Source organism: Cygnus olor, chromosome Z (assembly GCF_009769625.2).
Source record: "Cygnus olor isolate bCygOlo1 chromosome Z, bCygOlo1.pri.v2, whole genome shotgun sequence".
In the NCBI taxonomy this organism is placed as follows: Eukaryota; Metazoa; Chordata; class Aves; order Anseriformes; family Anatidae; genus Cygnus; species Cygnus olor.
In genome coordinates, this window is record NC_049198.1 from 28,354,693 (window position 1) to 28,372,059 (window position 17,367).

A 17,367-nucleotide genomic window follows, 5' to 3' on the forward strand; every position below is an offset into this window, starting at 1 on the left:
CCTCTTTTTTTATACCTTCTAAAGTGTGAGATGATGAAGAAAATAGAACGTCTCTTGTTGTAGGACACAGAAGTGTTATACAGTTGACCAAATTAAATGTTTATTGTTTAAAATGAATTTAGGAAAAGTGAGAAAAGTAATCACCCCCACCTTTCTCTGTCACCTGCCAAAACCAGTGAGTTTCTAATGCAACAGCTTTTCCGTGGCTCTTCTCCTAGGAAGCAGACTTGGTCAAGGAAGAAAAATGTAACTGGAGTAGTGATGTTCTCACAATACTTTTGTTAGTGTAGTGTTGTGTACACTGCTAAAATAGGTTGTCCTGATTCAGAATTCTGGGTAAGAGAGACAGAAAATGCTGATAAAAATTAAAAAAAAAAAAAAAAAAAAAACACTTTCCCCTTCCAGTCTTTCTCAATGAAATAACTGTCCTTAAATGCTCCAGAATCCTGTCTGTTCAACAAACATATGCATCTATGTCATACTGAACAAGATAAATGGGGAAAAATGAGGCATATCAGTCTTGTTAGATTTTTCTTGAAGATGGATTACCTTTGAATCTGAAGCCAGGAAACATGTATCTTCCTTGAACTGTTTTTCTCTGCTGGTGAAAATTGTGTGTAATAGATCATTCACAAGTAGAAAGACTGAACCAAATAGCAAGGCAGACTTGTTTGCACTCAGAGAGCCCTTTTTCCCCAATAGGACCTTTCTGTGATTAGCATAAAATAAGATGCTTCCTATTTGAATTTCTGTCAGAGGTTTACTTGCATTTGCTGCTCATCCATTTTAATTCAGCAAGCTTTTGGCACCTGCAGTCATAAAAGAAAAACAACCAAACCAAAACAAAAAACAAGTAAAAGAACTTATGCTTTCATTATCAGGCTTGTTGAGAGATTCTTAAAATTCTTCACCTTGGGTTTTATTCCCGATTCATTTTTGGCTTGGGAAACTTCAAGGAATCATGACCTGTTCAAGTAAAGAAGAAAAAGTGTAGCACTTCATGGTGTTATTTATAAATCTTAGAGAACAGTAAATGAACAAAGGGCAACTGAGATGCATAAAAAGGCAATGTATCAACTGAATATTATCTTTATGTATGTACATTAAGTAGTTGATGTAAATTTTTCTTCTAATTGCATATCAATATCCCATAAGGTTCTAAACAATCTGAAATGCGCAGGATGCCATGTAGTTTAGAACAGCTATAATAACATCCCTTTCAAAATTATGTTTATCATCTAGGAACTTCCACATGCAATGTTTTATAAAACTGTTTTGTATTGTCCTCAAGTTTTGAATGAGAGTGTTTCCAAACACAGTGATAAACTTGGCTATTACTCCAGTTGACAAGAGGTGTCCATCAGGTTATTTAGATTTTCAAAGAGAAGGAGAGGAGATTTAAAAAACCAACAGAAACGCACAAAAAAACAATCATTCCATGATAAAAAGTAAGAAGTTGATACCAGTTGTTTCTGGCTTAGAATTTATTTGGAACTTGTTTCTTTCTATCTTTTTTTTTTTATGCTTTGCCTCTATTAGTTTGCCTAGGTCAGGAGGCTGTTTCTTCAAATGAAATCTTAATAAGGCATAAAGTACACATGTATGGGAGGGGCTTTTTGAAAACCTGAAGAAGACCGTTAGAGATAGTTCTGTAGATATTTTAAGAGTGTGGCTGCGTAGATGTAGACCACAGGATAAAGATAATGATGATTTGGCATTTATTGTCTTAATACAGTATATGCATGTTTTCTCAAAGCTCTTTTTGGCTAAGGAAAGCATCTGCACAGTCAGCCTGATAAAACTAATACAACTGTTCCTTTTTATCACCCAATTCCTTCCCCCACAGTGGATCTTACGTTCACACCAATGTGGCTTCCTCTGACTTGGAGCAAGTTTATCGGTGCTGTCTCTGTGTGATGTTTTACTTAGTAACTGTTGTATTAAAGATGATGATTAAATGTTACGATAATTTATCAGAAGTATTTTTCTCAGACCAGAAACAAAAATCAGAGGATATAAGTTATTCATGTGAAACTTTAGATTGATACTTTTTTTTTTTAATTATATGATCTGTTTCTTTGGATGAGACTATTTTTTAAAAAAAGGTAAGTATGTTCTTGCATTATACTGTCAGGACTTTTTTGCATCAACCTTTAAATTAAAATGCAAGGGAAAATTGTTTATAATTTGCATTATTGCTATCCTTAACGTCCAATTAAAGATAGACACTTGGAGTTTCTGTGCTAGTTATTAAACAGCTGTTAACAGTTTTCAAAAGCAAAACAGAAAACAACCTACGTTCTCCCACTTCTCAAAAAGAAGCAATCTTCAGCAATGTAAAGATGCAGACTCTGAATTATGAACACTGACTGAAAGGTTAGAGTTCCTTATTTTGTGGAAATTCAGCAAATTTGAGAAGAGCGTTTATTACAATCTTATGTGTTTTTTTTAATAATTGAGTTTAGTTTGCATTTTTACAAAAAAATATATATTTTTGAGTTGTGTTGCATGGAGAATTTTTGGAACTTTCCTCACATGGAGCAAAATGAGTCAGCAGTAAATAAGGAGGAGATACTAGAAGTGTTCACTAATTCTTTGCCTTGAGCATATTTTAATCTATACTGTTATAGTTTAGACCCAACGAAGTCAACTTGGTAAATTTGTTGTGCAGTGCTATCCATGAAGGAAAGCATGTTCAGTTAAATTAACTCTTTATCAATCCTTATATTTACTTCAGATATTTAGCCATTGCACATTAGATCTTAAATTTTATGCCCTTTCATCTAATTGCCAAGTATTATTATTTTTCTTCATAATCTTTGTCAGTAACATACTGACCTCTATGCAGTAGCATAAGAGCTATTTAGTTACAAAGTAGGGGAACTTCCTACAGAAAGCCAGCAAGTAATTTCAATGTGTAGAAGCTTTAAACAGCAACAGGTATCAGGAATGTCAGTGTTGAGAAACTAAGCAGGAGAACTGTATTTTGAAGAGATCTTTTGGAGAAGATGAATTTCAGGTTGGAATGTTGATGCCTTCATGAACTGTCAGGTATAATCTGAGTAAACATACAATATAGTGGGATAGCTTTTCAAATAGAGCATAGAAGAAGAAAAAAAAAAAAGTGGAGTTTCTTTTGGAATACCACTACAGGATTTAGAGGATTATTAGAAGAGAGAAATTGGTAGGTACAGGCAGAGTGATGATGTTTTGGTGCTTTTGACGTTTGTTGTTAGCCCTTTGTAGGGTTCTTTCACTTCTTTTCTGTGTTACTGACAAGTTTTCTGTTGCTGCTTAAGTGTTTAACAGCCTTTAAGTTTAGTTCCTCATGGTCAGTACGGTGGCTAAGTAAGTTATTTGTTGCCTCTAGAAAATTCCACGCTTTTGAAAAATTTGCATAGTTAGGTTAGTTATTTGTTCTTCGGGAATAGGGAAGCTAACAGCTTTTTCTATTCACCTACGTTTTCAGCATTTTCATCATATTTTCAGTATTGTCAAGTAGATTTATCAGCCAGATCTACATCAGCTTTTTTCTTTTGTGTGTACAGTTTCTTTAACTGTAAGTAATAGCAATGGCTTTCATTATGCCTTAGCTTTCTTATAGCTGTAGTTACCTCAGATCAAATGAAAAATAATGGTCTTGCAATGTTGTGCCACTGAAAACTAGAGACAGGCCTTAGATGCCAAAACTCATTTTATTCTCAGCATCTCCACTGGTTCACTGTATGACCAGAGTCGAGTTGTGTGATTCCTATAAAATGGGTTCAAAACTAATGTTAAGACCTATATTATGCTTGACTTGCTGAAGACAGTCACAAAACAAAACACAGAGCAGTAGCTCTTAGTGCTTATTTGTGTTCATAATTATCAGTTGAAAACGTGTTTAGTCATGGTGTTGTGTTGTTTTCAAAACTCTCCATATGAAGTTAAGAATGCATCCATAACGACCTGCACTTCTAATGGGGGAACAAAATAGTTTCAGTTTTGATTTTTCTTTACTTTCAGTTTCCAGTTTTTTGAGACTTCCACCTCAAAACAGCTAAGTTATTTCTGTTTACGAAGGGGAAAATGTAGTTGCAAGCAGCAATAGGAAAACTAACTGTCTAAGAAGCAACTTGCCTTCTGAAAAATCCACTTTATGCATGTGTGCGTTTGGTTGGTCTCCTGTTTTGGATGAAGGGGATTTGGCTTCTGTAATTCATGGCCAATATACTCTTTATTATAATTCTGGTTCCCTGAGAAGCTTTCATGGTCTTAGCTCTTAAGCAAATAAATTGTTTTGTCTACATAGACTAGGATACAGCAACAAGATTCAGAAAAGCATGAAGACATTGTCAGTACTGGACTTAACATTGATTCCTAACACTTCCAGCTTCTCTGCCTTTCATGAGGCACCCAATCCGTTGCAAAATTGGAGTCCATTAAATTACCACAGTTTTCTTTCAAAAATAAAGGTTTCAGACTATTGTACTCTCTTGTCCTGTTTCCTTAGGGGAAGGAAAGTTTTAAGTTTTTGTTTGTTTACCATTTTCTTTGACTCCCTAGCTGTTCACCACTGTAACCCAGAGGCATGTGAGCATGGGAGATGTCTGTGCTATCTTGCACTTTTGCATACCCATCATCTGTCAGGAATTGAAGATATGCACCTGGGATGCATATGCATTATAATGAAAGTAGAAGTTTGGAAGGACATTCTCTTTGGTGTGGCACTTCAGCCCTAGGACAGTACTCTTTTAGAACAAAGAGGTCTGTTAGTTGAATTGGTTTAGTAGATATTTTGTTGTTCATACAGATGTGTAGACATACGCTGACCATTAACACCTCTGCTGATACTTGATTTCTACGATGTAGTTTTAAGTCATCTTCTGAGGCAGCAGAACTTGTAAATTTGGTTTTATATACTACAGTTTATATCCAAAATGTAAACTTGCTATTTAGGAACTAACGTTAATTAGGTATCACATTAACAACATTTTTGGACTGCTGGTATTCTCACATTGGTTTTCAAGTGCTGTCAAAAGAGATCTTAGGTTAAGCCTTAAATTAAGGAAAACTGCCCGAGTTGACGTCTGTGCACATAGTTTGAAATCCGAGTATAGTAATCAACTGATATATTTTTACCTTGTAGTAGTAAGTATAGAGATTTTAGTGTTCCTTAGAAGTTCTTTATTATGCTAGGAATTAATTCACTACCCGTTAGCCCCTAATTTTAAGAGTGCAAGACTATATGTTAGCTTCCTTGGGTTTTATTTTTATTTTGTGTTTTTAGTACATTACTAAATAGAGTGTTAAAAAATATATTTTTACCTTCTCTGTCATAATTTATTTAAAATTATTATGTACTCCAAGTGAAAACTATATGCAGAATTCTAAAATAAGATGTCAGTACACTCTGTGATGATAGCATAACTGTTACTTTTGGGGGGTAGTAAATTTAACAAGCAAACAGAAATATAAATATATTATAATTGAGTGAATACCCATTTTCTGAAGGACAACAAAGTGATACCAAAGCTAAAATGGTTACTTGTTTGTTTTTAACTTATTTTCGATCTGAATAGCTTTTTGTCTATTTCAGTAACCAAAACCTAATCTGCTTACTGTGGAGCAATAGGAATATGTTTTCTGTAATAAATACCTCTTTAAAATGCATGCAACCTATTTTAGTTTTAAAATCATACATGAAATTGTTTAATTTTGTTATTACAATTAAAATGCTAGAAACAATAAATAGCTGCCCAACTAAAAATCTAATTTAGATGCCTAGAATAATAAGGGGAAAAATATGATAAGTAGTTGTCAATATTAAAGCAGTCTGAAGGAGGAAGGCTTTGGGCCTTGTAGTAGGTAGAATGAAACAGCAGATTTGAGTATCCACAATCCTTTCAGTATTAAATTTTCAGTAAAATAAAATTACTTGTATATGAAAACATAGCCTTTCCCCAGCTCTCTTTTTTTTCCTGATCAGCTGATGAAGAGACTAGCAGCTCGCTGCTTTGCTGGCTTGTTAATTTTATCCCCACTAACTGTGATTTCCGATAGCCGGCCTGCTGATAGTGGTAAGGTAAATATCCTTTTTCATTGCCGTCTTGAAGATTCAGTAGAACTACATCACAGGCATGTGTAGGTGTGTAACACATCAAAAGTCGGTGTTCTCCGTATTTCTATGTACAACTGAGTGCTTAAGGAGAGCAATGACATTAACTGTTGACAGCCTTGCATGCTGCATTTATTATTAGCATTTCTAGCTTCCAAGATATGCAGAGAAATTTCCTTTTCTTTATCTTCGTTAGCTGCAGTGGTTTATCGTGGGTGTCCTGCTTTAGCCAAATGAATATTAATGAATTTGTGTGCAGATTTTTTTTAATTCTTTTTTTCTTCCTAACTCATCAGATCTCAAACCTCCTTCATAGTGGTTATCTGAGTGCTGTGGAAGCATGATGTAAATTGTCTTTTGATTATTAAGGCCTAGTTTCAGGCTGTCCCTCAGGATTCTGTGTTCGTGTTTGTTCTGTGGATTTGTACATCGGAGAATGCATAGGAAACAGATTTTGAAATCCCACTGGTGTTTTTAACATGCCAGGTTGTTTTGTGTTGTGTACCAGGTTTTGTTCACAAAACGTTTTTCAAGAGACATCGTACACAATTGAAAGAAATTATGTCTGGGCTGTAATCACTCTTTTTATATAGATTGTTATGCTCACATGATCATAAATATTAGCCATGTTAGGTGCTGTGGAAAAATGAAGGTAATTGCCTTATGATTAGAGCTCTTTCAGTTACGAGAAAGGAGTGATTAGCATTTGCATGTACTCCAGGCAATATTGAGAGGCAAAAGGGACAAATATCAACATCAGTTATGTTCTGAGAAAGCATTAATCAGAAATCCTAGTTTTAAGATTCTTTAGTATTTTTTTCTTTTTAATTTCAGTTCTCTTTTTTCTTTTTTCCTTTTTTTTGTTTGTTTGTTCGTTGGTTTTCCCAAAGCAAGAAAAGTTCAGCTTCTTGGTGTATTACATGGATCTGATAGTCACTGTGTGAACAGGTTTCCTTTATTCCTAGTTTGTTTTTTTGTAGTGATTTTTTTAATCCCGCTGTTTGGTGCTGCTGAGTCTGGTTAAAAGCATACATACAGGTAATTGAAACTGGTGTTCATTGTTTGTGACTGTGTGCTGTATTTTTTTTCTTTTTTGCATCCTATCTTATGAGTGCTTTTTACAGCAAAGCATTGTATTGTCAGTCCTTTTGCCTTTTGTTAGTTACTATTCTAGAATAGAATTACACATTTTAGAGTTGGTTTTAATGGCTAGGTGATTTGTAACTCAAACTATTTGGAAGAGAAGCTGAGTGTTACTTGTTACTGCATAAAGTATCTGTGTGTTGTTTGTCCGACCAAAGAACTGTGTGTGATCTGGTTTGGGGAACAGAGTGCAGTATAGACTGTCCTCTTTGAAAACATGTGACATCAAAGTCTGTTTTGCATGGAACTAGATAATTGAGAACTGCCACTGATGTGAACAAATGACTGTTTCCTGTAAGCTTACTGGCACCGTACCACAGGCCCTCAATTTGTGTGAAACTATGACTTGGAGTGGCATTCAAGGTTCAGATAAATATTTATTTATTTGGATGGTAACAGGATTCTTAGAACAAATTAATGTTCAGTTTCTCTTTTCTAGCAACTCAATTCTTCATTGAACTTTTTTTTTTAATAAACTGAATATTTAGAGTTGAGTTATCTGTATTTTGTGGGTTGCATTCTTGTTTTTAAATGTAGCTTGTTAGTTCCCTTTGCAGTATGTCTTTTTTTTTTAATCATACTTTTTGAATCCATGGTTGTCAGGCAATTGAAGACGGCAATTTGGAAGAGATGGAAGAGGAAGTGCGGCTTAAAAAACGGAAGAGACGAAGAAATGTGGATAAGGATTCTGGGAAAGAGGATGGAGAGAAAGCAAAGAAAAGAAGAGGCAGGCCTCCTGCAGAGAAGTTGTCACCTAACCCACCCAAACTGACAAAACAAATGAATGCTATCATTGATACTGTGATAAACTACAAAGATAGGTGAGTGTGCTCTCTCTCCCTCTCTCCGCCTCTTTCCCTCTCTGTTTTTTAACAGCTTCAGTTTTATTGTCAGTCTTCAGAAGGAATTAATGACACAGCATTTCTAAAAAGTAATTCTACTTAGGACCTGATCCTGTAAGTCTTCTTTTATGCAGAGTGTTTTTAAAGACCCACCTGATAGGAAGCTGTTGAAATAAAAATATTAAATAAATAAATAAGGCACTGAGCTCTTACTTTAGTGGTACAGCCAGTATCAGTATCAATCTCTTTAAATACATGACCACAGATTTGTTAATGCAAGTTCTCCCCATGACTGGTGAGATTGACCAAAATATGTAAGGGGCCCTTGAATAAATTGCCAGCCCTTGACCTACCAAAGGAAAAAGTACAGAAATACTGAGCATAATGTTGTCTCTACAGATGAGCTAGAAGCCTGGTTGTCTTGTCAATTCAGTGTAATAAAATGTTAAGTGTCAACCTTAGGAAGAAATGTAGCTTTTAATCCAAAATGTGATCTGAAGATATCTATTTTGCAGGTTTTCAACCTGAACATGATCTTTGCTTAGTGAGGAAGAAAATGAGGAGCTGTTAATTAATAGCGCTTTTGAATCAGACTTGTTTAAGGAAGTAGCGTTTTTGAACTCAGCTTCTATTTCCCAAAAATCAGTATAGCCTTCTTGTGTATATACCCCTTCTTTGCCATATACTGAATTACAGAAGTCATATAAAGAACCATTTTAAGCTACATTTATATAAAATGCATTCAGAGATAATCAAATAGTGTTTGTATTAAGTGACCCACACCATTATAACAATACAAGATTGTATATAAACGAACTTTCGGAGTAAGTGACTTCAAATGGCAAGTTGCACTTCTTTTTGTAGCTACTGTTCTGGGTGTGGCTGTAAAGTTAACTGGGTTAGTGTGTGGTGAAGGATACCAAGCCTGACCTTTTTGTCACATTAACTGTTGAAGTGAAGCATTCTGTGATCTGTGGGCTCTCTCTAGAGTACTTTGAAAAATTTATTGCATCATAACCGGATTCAGAGCAATGAATGTGATGACCAGGAAGCTCACTACAAGCTTCGTATATTCAGCTTTCTATTACTTTATAGCAAAGAAGCTGAAAAGTGATGAAAGTTCAGATATACCAATCAGGGAATAATAAGGAAGCATCTCTTTTCATTTTGGATCCCTGGCCTTGAACCTTTTCCTCAAGCCAGGCACTTCTGAATAGGGCTTCTACTTCTCATTTCAAAAATAGTGAGCAAGTTACTTCCGCTGACCTCCAGTATATCATAAAATTGTTACTGGAGATAGTAACTGATAGTAACTGATAGTTACTGGGGAAGTAGAAGACTGCCTGTTGCTTGTGCCCCAGGAAGTTCATATCTGATTTCTGCCACACAAGTAACTACTGTACTATTATGTAGTGAAAAGGCCTACCAGTCACCCTCCCAGGAGCATGTCTCACAATTCTGCAAGACCAAATTGGTTGCCACTGATAAAATTGTACTGTGCCCTGGACAGTTAGAAATTAAAAATACCTGTTAAACTGAGCTCCTAAATGTGATGAACTCTGCAGAGGAATTCCAAGTTCCTGTATACTGATTTGTTTTTGAACCAACATCAAACCTTTCAGTCCTGTGAAGGTTGGGACAGAAAAGATTTGAAAAATTAGGCACCAAGAAACTTCACTACTTAACACCAATTTTTAATTTTATTTTTTTTTTAAGGTTACTATAGAGTTTGAACACTTTCAGGATTTGCAGCTTTAGAATTAAGTGGATTTTAGGCATTGGAAGACTTCAGCTTTGTTGCAGGTTCCTGTTTTTTCAGGTCTGGGCTTTTGTGTGTGTGAAAGAAATTGTGGCAAGTATAGAGGGACAGGTTAATTGGAAGGAAAGGCAATGAACTTCATCTGGGGAGAAAAGTGGTTTTGTTGTTTTCTTTCCTGTATTAGTATCTGAATGCTGGAAACCGTCTTTGGCTTTTATTTTCAGTGCTAATAAAAGTTTCATCTCTTCATTGTGTAAGTTCAGAGGGTTAATATAGACCACAGACAGCTGATCTTATCCCAAAAGGTGGAGCCATCCAAAATCTTACTATCTCTGGCCTTAGTTACATTGTCAAAAGCAAATTGATGATCTTTAGTCTAAAGTTTTGTTACAGTTAATTAGCAGCAGATGGGAGGTGGGAGGGGGAAGGAATAAAAAACAAAACAAACAAAAAAACAAGACAATGTGTTGCTAAACTACTAAATATCTCTGTTTTTTCTCTCATGTTTCTCTTTGCATTTGAGAAGAGTTCTTTGTAAACAAAGAACCACTTCTCCATTCTTATTAAAATCTTTCTTTTAAAAAACTGTTTTTCCATGGATCTCACAGATATATAGAGTTGTAGTTGAGTGGTGTTTTTTTTTTTTTTTTTTTTTTTTTTTTTTGGTGGAGGTTCTAGATAATGTTGATATAGAGGAGTCTCCAAATACTTTCCTAATACTTTTCCCTGCCTATGGCAGGGGAGTTGAAGTTAGATGATCTTTAAGGTCCCTTCCAACCCAAGCTATTCTATGATTGTTTTCCTGTCTTTTGTTCTTTTGTAAGCATTTTGGGAAGAGTAGAATCTTTTCCTTCTTTATTTAAAAAGCATCCAACGAAGTAGGTTTGGTTGCTTATGTCTAGGAGAGCTAAAGGCTACAGAAATACAAACAGTAATCATTACTGAACTGCAGTTTGAGCTACACAGTTATTAAATAAACATCAAAATAAGATTAAAGAAACAAACTGGCAGCATTTGAAGTAAGTGTTCAGTGTAAAGGAATGCAGCATATGATCATTTTGAAAACAAAACTCAGAGATAGATACACAACTAGTTGTAAAGCCTGGTTAAAGAACTGTGTGCAAGACAGTGGAATTTAGCATTGAGGTCATCTCCTCTTGGAGGTGTATCCCATTTAATAAAGGAAATAATAAAGAAGGAGAAAAGGCCAAAGATGTAATGCATTGTTAAAATCTTCAGCTCTGTTTGGACTCTTTGGTGTGAGAGCTGTTGAGGTCCTTGTCAAGTTCGCACTGGTTTCTTGCAGGCTGCCGTGCTTTGGATTCCACTACTGAGTGATGTACTTAAAGCTCTTCTTTGTGTTGATACACCTTTCTTTATCATATCTTTGTATTTATGTTATTGTTGAGACAAATAGTCATGCCTCAGTTTGCGGAAGTGTGGGGCAAGTGCTTCAACTCTATAAGAAATAAAAATGCATGTTGAATTCACTGCTCACCTTGCTAAATTGTACCCATGCACTATTACTCAGCTTTGAGTGTCAAATGATAAAACCTATTATCAGCTGTAGATACAGAGCAGTACTATAGATGCAGAGCCTTTTTTCTCTTTTTTTTACATTGCTTCGCCATCATAAGTGAAGACTAATTAAGTTTCATCTATAATGGCTTAGAAGGAAGAAGAAATCTGGACTGGAAGAAAAACAAGATAGAAAAGATGGTCATATTCCTCTGACTTCAAGGAAAAATGTCCTAAGTAAGGTTATGACAGAGAAACAGTTTTAGATGGTTTTGCATTATGTTAGCTTTTCTAACTGCAGCTTTTGCAGTTCTAGCTTTTTGCTGGCATAGCATCTGCTAAGGGGAAATACAACTGTGCAGAATAACATTGGATTAAATCATCTGCTTTCTTCATTGTAAGTTAAATGGACAGATTGAGGAACGAGTAAGATTTGATAAATTAAGGAAAACAGCTTGATAACAGAAGACCACATAAGTTTGAATGTGAGCGAGGTCTGGAGTTTGCTAAGGTAGAAGAATTGTGAAATGTTAATGTCAAAGAGAATGATAATCTTCTGGGAAAAGGCTGACTAGATGAAAGAGAGGAAGAATAAAGGATATTTCTAGAAATAATGGTGAGGAAGTCTGAAGCAATTTCAAAATTGTCATTTAAGAGAAAAAGAAGTGTTGAGAGAAAGTGAGAATTCCCAAACGTTAATTAAAATTTGCAGGAAATGTTGAACATTGAGAAAATAGTTACTCATTTATATTAATAAAATGAGAACAAGGAAAGAAGGAGGGCTAGTGTGCAGTGGGGATGACGTAGAGATTAAATGAAGATTGTATATTTATAACTCCAAAGTTAAATGATTCTTATTTGGTTCTCAGTAAAGATAATGATATTGGCCATTGGCCATGGCCAAAGGGAGAATGGATAGTGTTATGGTAATAGTGAGAACATGGATAGTAAAATTACCAAGAGGAATGGAATATTCTTCTTCTTCTTCTGCAAGAAGAATGAACTTCTGCATACATCTGTGGGAACAGGCCTCTGAGTGACAGAAATCTCAGGATTTTCAAAGGACTGATATATAGAAGTTGATATCGGATTTGTCAGGCAAGACTAGCTTTCTAGCTGATTTTGTAGCCAAGGTATGCTGGACCGATGGGATGAGGCCAACTGTATGAAGTTCAACAAGGCCAAATGCTGGGTCCTGCACCTGAGGCACAACAACCCCAAGCAGAGCTACAGGCTGGGAGATGAGTGGTTAGAAAGCTGCCTGGCAGAGAAGGACCGAGGAGTACTGGTTGATAGCTGGCTGAATATGAGCCAGCAGTGTGCTCAGGTGGCCAAGAAGGCCAACAGCATCCTGGCTTGCATAAGAAACAGTGTGGCCAGGAGGTCTAGGGAAGTGATTGTCCCCCTGTACTCGGCTCTGGTGAGGCCGCACCTCAAGTACTGTGTTCAGTTTTGGGCCCCTTGCTTCAAGAAGGACATGGAGGTGCTCGAGCGAGTCCAGAGAAGGGCAGTGAAGTTGGTGAGGGGTCTGGAGAACAAGTCTTATGAGGAGCGGCAGAGGGAGCTGGGATTGTTCAGTCTGGAGAAGAGGAGGCTCAGGGGCGACCTTATCACACTCTACAGGTACCTTAAAGGAGGCTGTAGCGAGGTGGGGGTTGGTCTATTCTCCCATGTGCCTGGTGACAGGACGAGGGGGAATGGGCTAAAGTTGCGCCAGGGGAGGTTTAGGTTGGATATTAGAAAGAACTTCTTTACTGAAAGGGTTATTAGGCATTGGAATAGGCTGCCCAGGGAAGTGGTCAAGTCACCATCCCTGGAGGTCTTTAAAAGACGTTTAGATGTAGAGCTTAGTGATATGGTTTAGTGGAGGACTTGTTAGGTCAGAGGTTGGACTCAGTGATCTTGGAGGTCTCTTCCAACCTAGATGATTCCATGATTTTGGTAAAGCATTTGTTAGGGTCCAATAGGAAAATTATTAGCTCAGATGAAAGAGGAGATCTAATGAGTGAGCTTTCTAATCTGAGTGGAAAAAAAAAAAAAAAAAGATTGAGATGTAACTAAAGACAGTGTTAACAACAACAAAGTATTAAACTGGAAAGAAGATGCCACAAAAGTTCTTGAAAGGTTGGTGTTGGCATAGATCATAATATATGTGTTTTAAAATGGGGAGTGTACTCGCCAAACATGAAGTTCAAAAGTATCAATATTAAAGGAATATAGCATGTTATTTATGGAGGACTGAACACAGTTAAGTCTGGAGTCAAAGAACTGGCATGAAATAATGTAGCTCAGACTGCATTAAAATGTAGTTACAGACTAAAAATAGGAAACTTTTCCTTGAGTTGGAAGCTCATTATGTGGAAATTATAGAAAACGAAAGACCTAGACCGAGAAATTATTGATCGAAGTTAAGTATGAGCAATCAGTATTGTCCATCTATCCGTGATGTGTCCATCACAAAAAAAAGCTACACAAAAACCTTGGCCCTTACACTGTTACCAGTATGGATGAGGAAATACAGATGTCATTATATGTGATGAAATCAATGTGGCTGGATTGCTGTTCTTGAATACCTTCCATTCAAGAAAGATTAGTTTATATTGAAAGTGTAAATAATTACTTCAAATTTGGGAGAGTCTTGCAAGAAGAAACAGGTTGGTTTGTTTATCCTCTCACAGCACAACATGAGAAGGGAAAAAATTGCTCTCAGTAAATTCAGCTAGGAAACAAAACATAAACACAGGGAGAATATAGAACTATATAACATACAGAATGGTGGTCACAAGGTTATATGAGTGTAAGTCAGGAATATATTCAAGTTGGTAACTAAAAGATTCTGAAACACTCTTCTGTATGGAGTAGTGTCATGGGAAAACCTACCTAGATTTAGGACTTGTTCCTTGATTAAAAAACTTTGCGTGATTGTTTGTTACCAAGGTCTTAGATTCAAGGACCTGGAAACACCTTTCCAGTTACACAATTGATCCTGATTCTCTAATGTAAAATATATTCATTGCCTTTGCGGGCTCCATTTGAAATAATTTCAGTTTATTTTAATTTGTTATTTTGTTGAAATTACTGCTTCATTTAAACTAGTACTTAGGTGCCTTTACGGATCTTGCACCTCATTTAAATCTTGCTATATACAGCTGTTTAGAAGAGGGTGAGTTGAAATGTATCAGTTGAGATTACCATCACTCATTTCTAGTTCTGATGATATTAACCTGTCTTCTATCCCCTCTAAAATTAGGAATGGATAATGCAGAGATTAGTGTTGTATGTACATTATGTTTTCAGGAAGCGTAGTTCAGCCTTTTGAAAGCAGGAACAATTTTACTGGAGAGCGATGTCTTTTTCTGTGAATAAGGAATTTGCATGCCAAATGCTCAAGTCCCCAGCTGCTGATTTTGCATCATGCACATGCATGCTTACTTTCCAGAACCATTTTTTCCTCTTTTTATGGTGTTCCTTTATTTTTTGTTACAGAGGAAGACATGCTGTAAGTTTTGCTTCCCTTTCCTGATTGTTAGAATTAAGTGGAAAAAAAAAAAGATCGATAATCATAATCCTTCAATTTATGTACAAATCTGTTGTCCTCTTCTGCCTCACATCAGTTTGATATTAACTGCTTAGGTGCCAATTTGGTGCACCTGCTGTTTTGCATGAGCTTTGTTTAGCTAGCAAGAGTTTACTTAAGAGCCCCAGGACCCTAACAGTTCAGTTGCATGCAGTGATTTACATTCGTTATTCAGCTCCTCTCTGCTCTGCTCATCAGCCTTAAATAAAGTAAGGACTTGCATGGTATACCCATTAGCTTCACAAAGCCTCCGCCCTGTTGTGGGTAGCAGTTGACCACATTTAAGAAAGCTGATAAGAAAATTGGAGGCTGGGGTTGTTGTGTCCTACCCATGTTTTGTGCCTTGGCAACAGACTTTGTCTGTCTGTGATGCCTAGTATTTCAATCACTGCCTCATTAAAGCTAAAATGCTTAAATTAATGGCCACAGTATTCCAATTTTGACAGGGTGTAGGGAGAGAGTATTTTTCTGTGTATTTGAAATTGATTTTATTCAGAATTTTTCCAGCTGTTTTCTGAATTTGCCAGTTTTTAACTGTTGAAAAATGGTGAGTAATGTAATTAGCCATTACTGATCTAAGTAGTAATTAATTATGCCAACTGGTACTCTTGAGTATTCAAACATGCAAAGGAAATAATTCTTGTTTATACCCAATCCCAAGCTATGGAGTATATAGCCATGTGTCAAAATCAGGAATTAGTATTTCTACCCATTTCCAGTTCATTGATAGGGACAGGTCCACCATGTATTACTATAGTCAATTCCAAAAAAGAAGAGCTGCTAAATACATTTAACAGAAATGAGTAGTTATATATATATTAATATACTGTATATAAATACTTATCTGGATTGTGGTTTGAAGTTTTCACATAGTAAGGTCATTCCTCTGTATTTATGCTCTCTTAATTTTTCCACACACACAATTTGTGTTTGTTTGTTTTTAACAAACATCATTTTTAGTTACACTTGAATAGGAGGTGCAGTTTGTGCACGGGGTAGTTCTGGTTGTGAGCATTCATTCTAAGCACTCTCTGCTGAATTTCAGTGTTTGCTAAAAAGTGTGAAATTTGCCAGAAATGTGAGAATGTTACGCAGTTTCAGCTTCGCAGTTGTCTCTCCTTTTTGACTCCGAAAGAGAAAAAGATATGATAGTAGTAGAAATTCTGACAGGTGAGCAGCAGCTTGTTTGTGGCCACATACTGCCAGGGAAAAAAGGTACAAAAGCAGATACTTATAAATTAGGCCTAATGGTTTCTGCATTTAATTCTACTGAAGATAATACTGACTAAATGAGCGGAAATATGTACTTAATGTACCTTGTAAGTAGTTTGACAAAACTGAGAGCAAATTGGAAGCACTGAGCATAAATAGTTTTCTGAGTGAAAATCTTTTAAAAACGATCAGTTATCTATTAACGAGCTTGCATACCATGTAAGTATTTGCACGTGAGCACATAGAGGACTGATGTGTTGAGGTACTGCAGTAGCAGTGAGCTGTCACTCTTAGTTCATTTGCAGTGAGCTCTAATAATTTATTCTGGTCCTTCTTCCCTTCAGCAAGTATCCTGCTAGTTGCTAGGCAACTGTAAGTGATTTTTTTACTGCGCATGTTTTTTATGTGGCAGTTGTGGTTATTATTTTCTAAAACTGAGGATGAGGATTAAAATCAGTGTTCCACTAATAATTACTCATTTTCTCCTGTTGTACCCATAACACAGCCACCTGAGATTGTCAGAAAAGATCACATTAGTTTACAGTATATGTGGTTGTATACAAAGGGAGCAGAAGGTAACATTTTTTTGTGAGAGGCATTTCTATAAAAATGGTACAGTAGAATATGCTGTTATTGATCTGGGTAGGCAAAATTGGGCACTAGTCTTCTGTCTGTTGCATATTTCATGCACTTAATGTTTTTTTTTTCCACTCATGACCTTAAATGATTCTCAGTAATTAATTATACCAGGCAAAAGCTTGAAGGTTTTTTATGGCATTCTTCCTTTAATAGAATGTGTGAACAAACTACAGTTAGCTAGATTTATATCTTGAAAATAGGATATTGCTTTTTAATAATTTACTACCATTAAATTTTTCATATAAAACACAATCTAAGGGTGTGTGCGTATATGTAAAAAGGAGAGGGAGGGGGAAGAATTATGTAGCCATGAGATAAACATATATATATATATAGTTATCTATATATAGTTATGTATATATAGTTATATATATAGTTACGGGACCTTTTTTTAATAGGGCAAATATGCCCAACATGTTTTTAAGTCTGATTAAAATTAGGAGATTATTAGCAGCTGTTCATACTAAAATGAGATTAAAGATGGTTATATTTTCTGTTAAAAATCTGAAGTGTAATTGAAGCAACACCAGCATCAGTGTTTTAGTATTTTTTCTGAAATAGATATTTCTGTTAGAAGAAT

General features: G+C 35.9%; 1 protein-coding gene across 7 annotated transcripts in view; it reads left to right on the forward strand.

The window, feature by feature from the left end:
- SMARCA2 (SWI/SNF related, matrix associated, actin dependent regulator of chromatin, subfamily a, member 2) overlaps window positions 1–17,367 on the forward strand; it is a 124,413-nt gene that overhangs the window by 95,146 nt on the left and 11,900 nt on the right. For all 7 annotated transcript variants that reach the window (XM_040539934.1, XM_040539932.1, XM_040539938.1 and 4 more), the window contains one exon: window positions 7,844–8,061. In XM_040539934.1, the coding sequence (XP_040395868.1) occupies window positions 7,844–8,061 (218 nt within the window). The remainder of the gene's footprint in view (window positions 1–7,843; window positions 8,062–17,367) is intronic.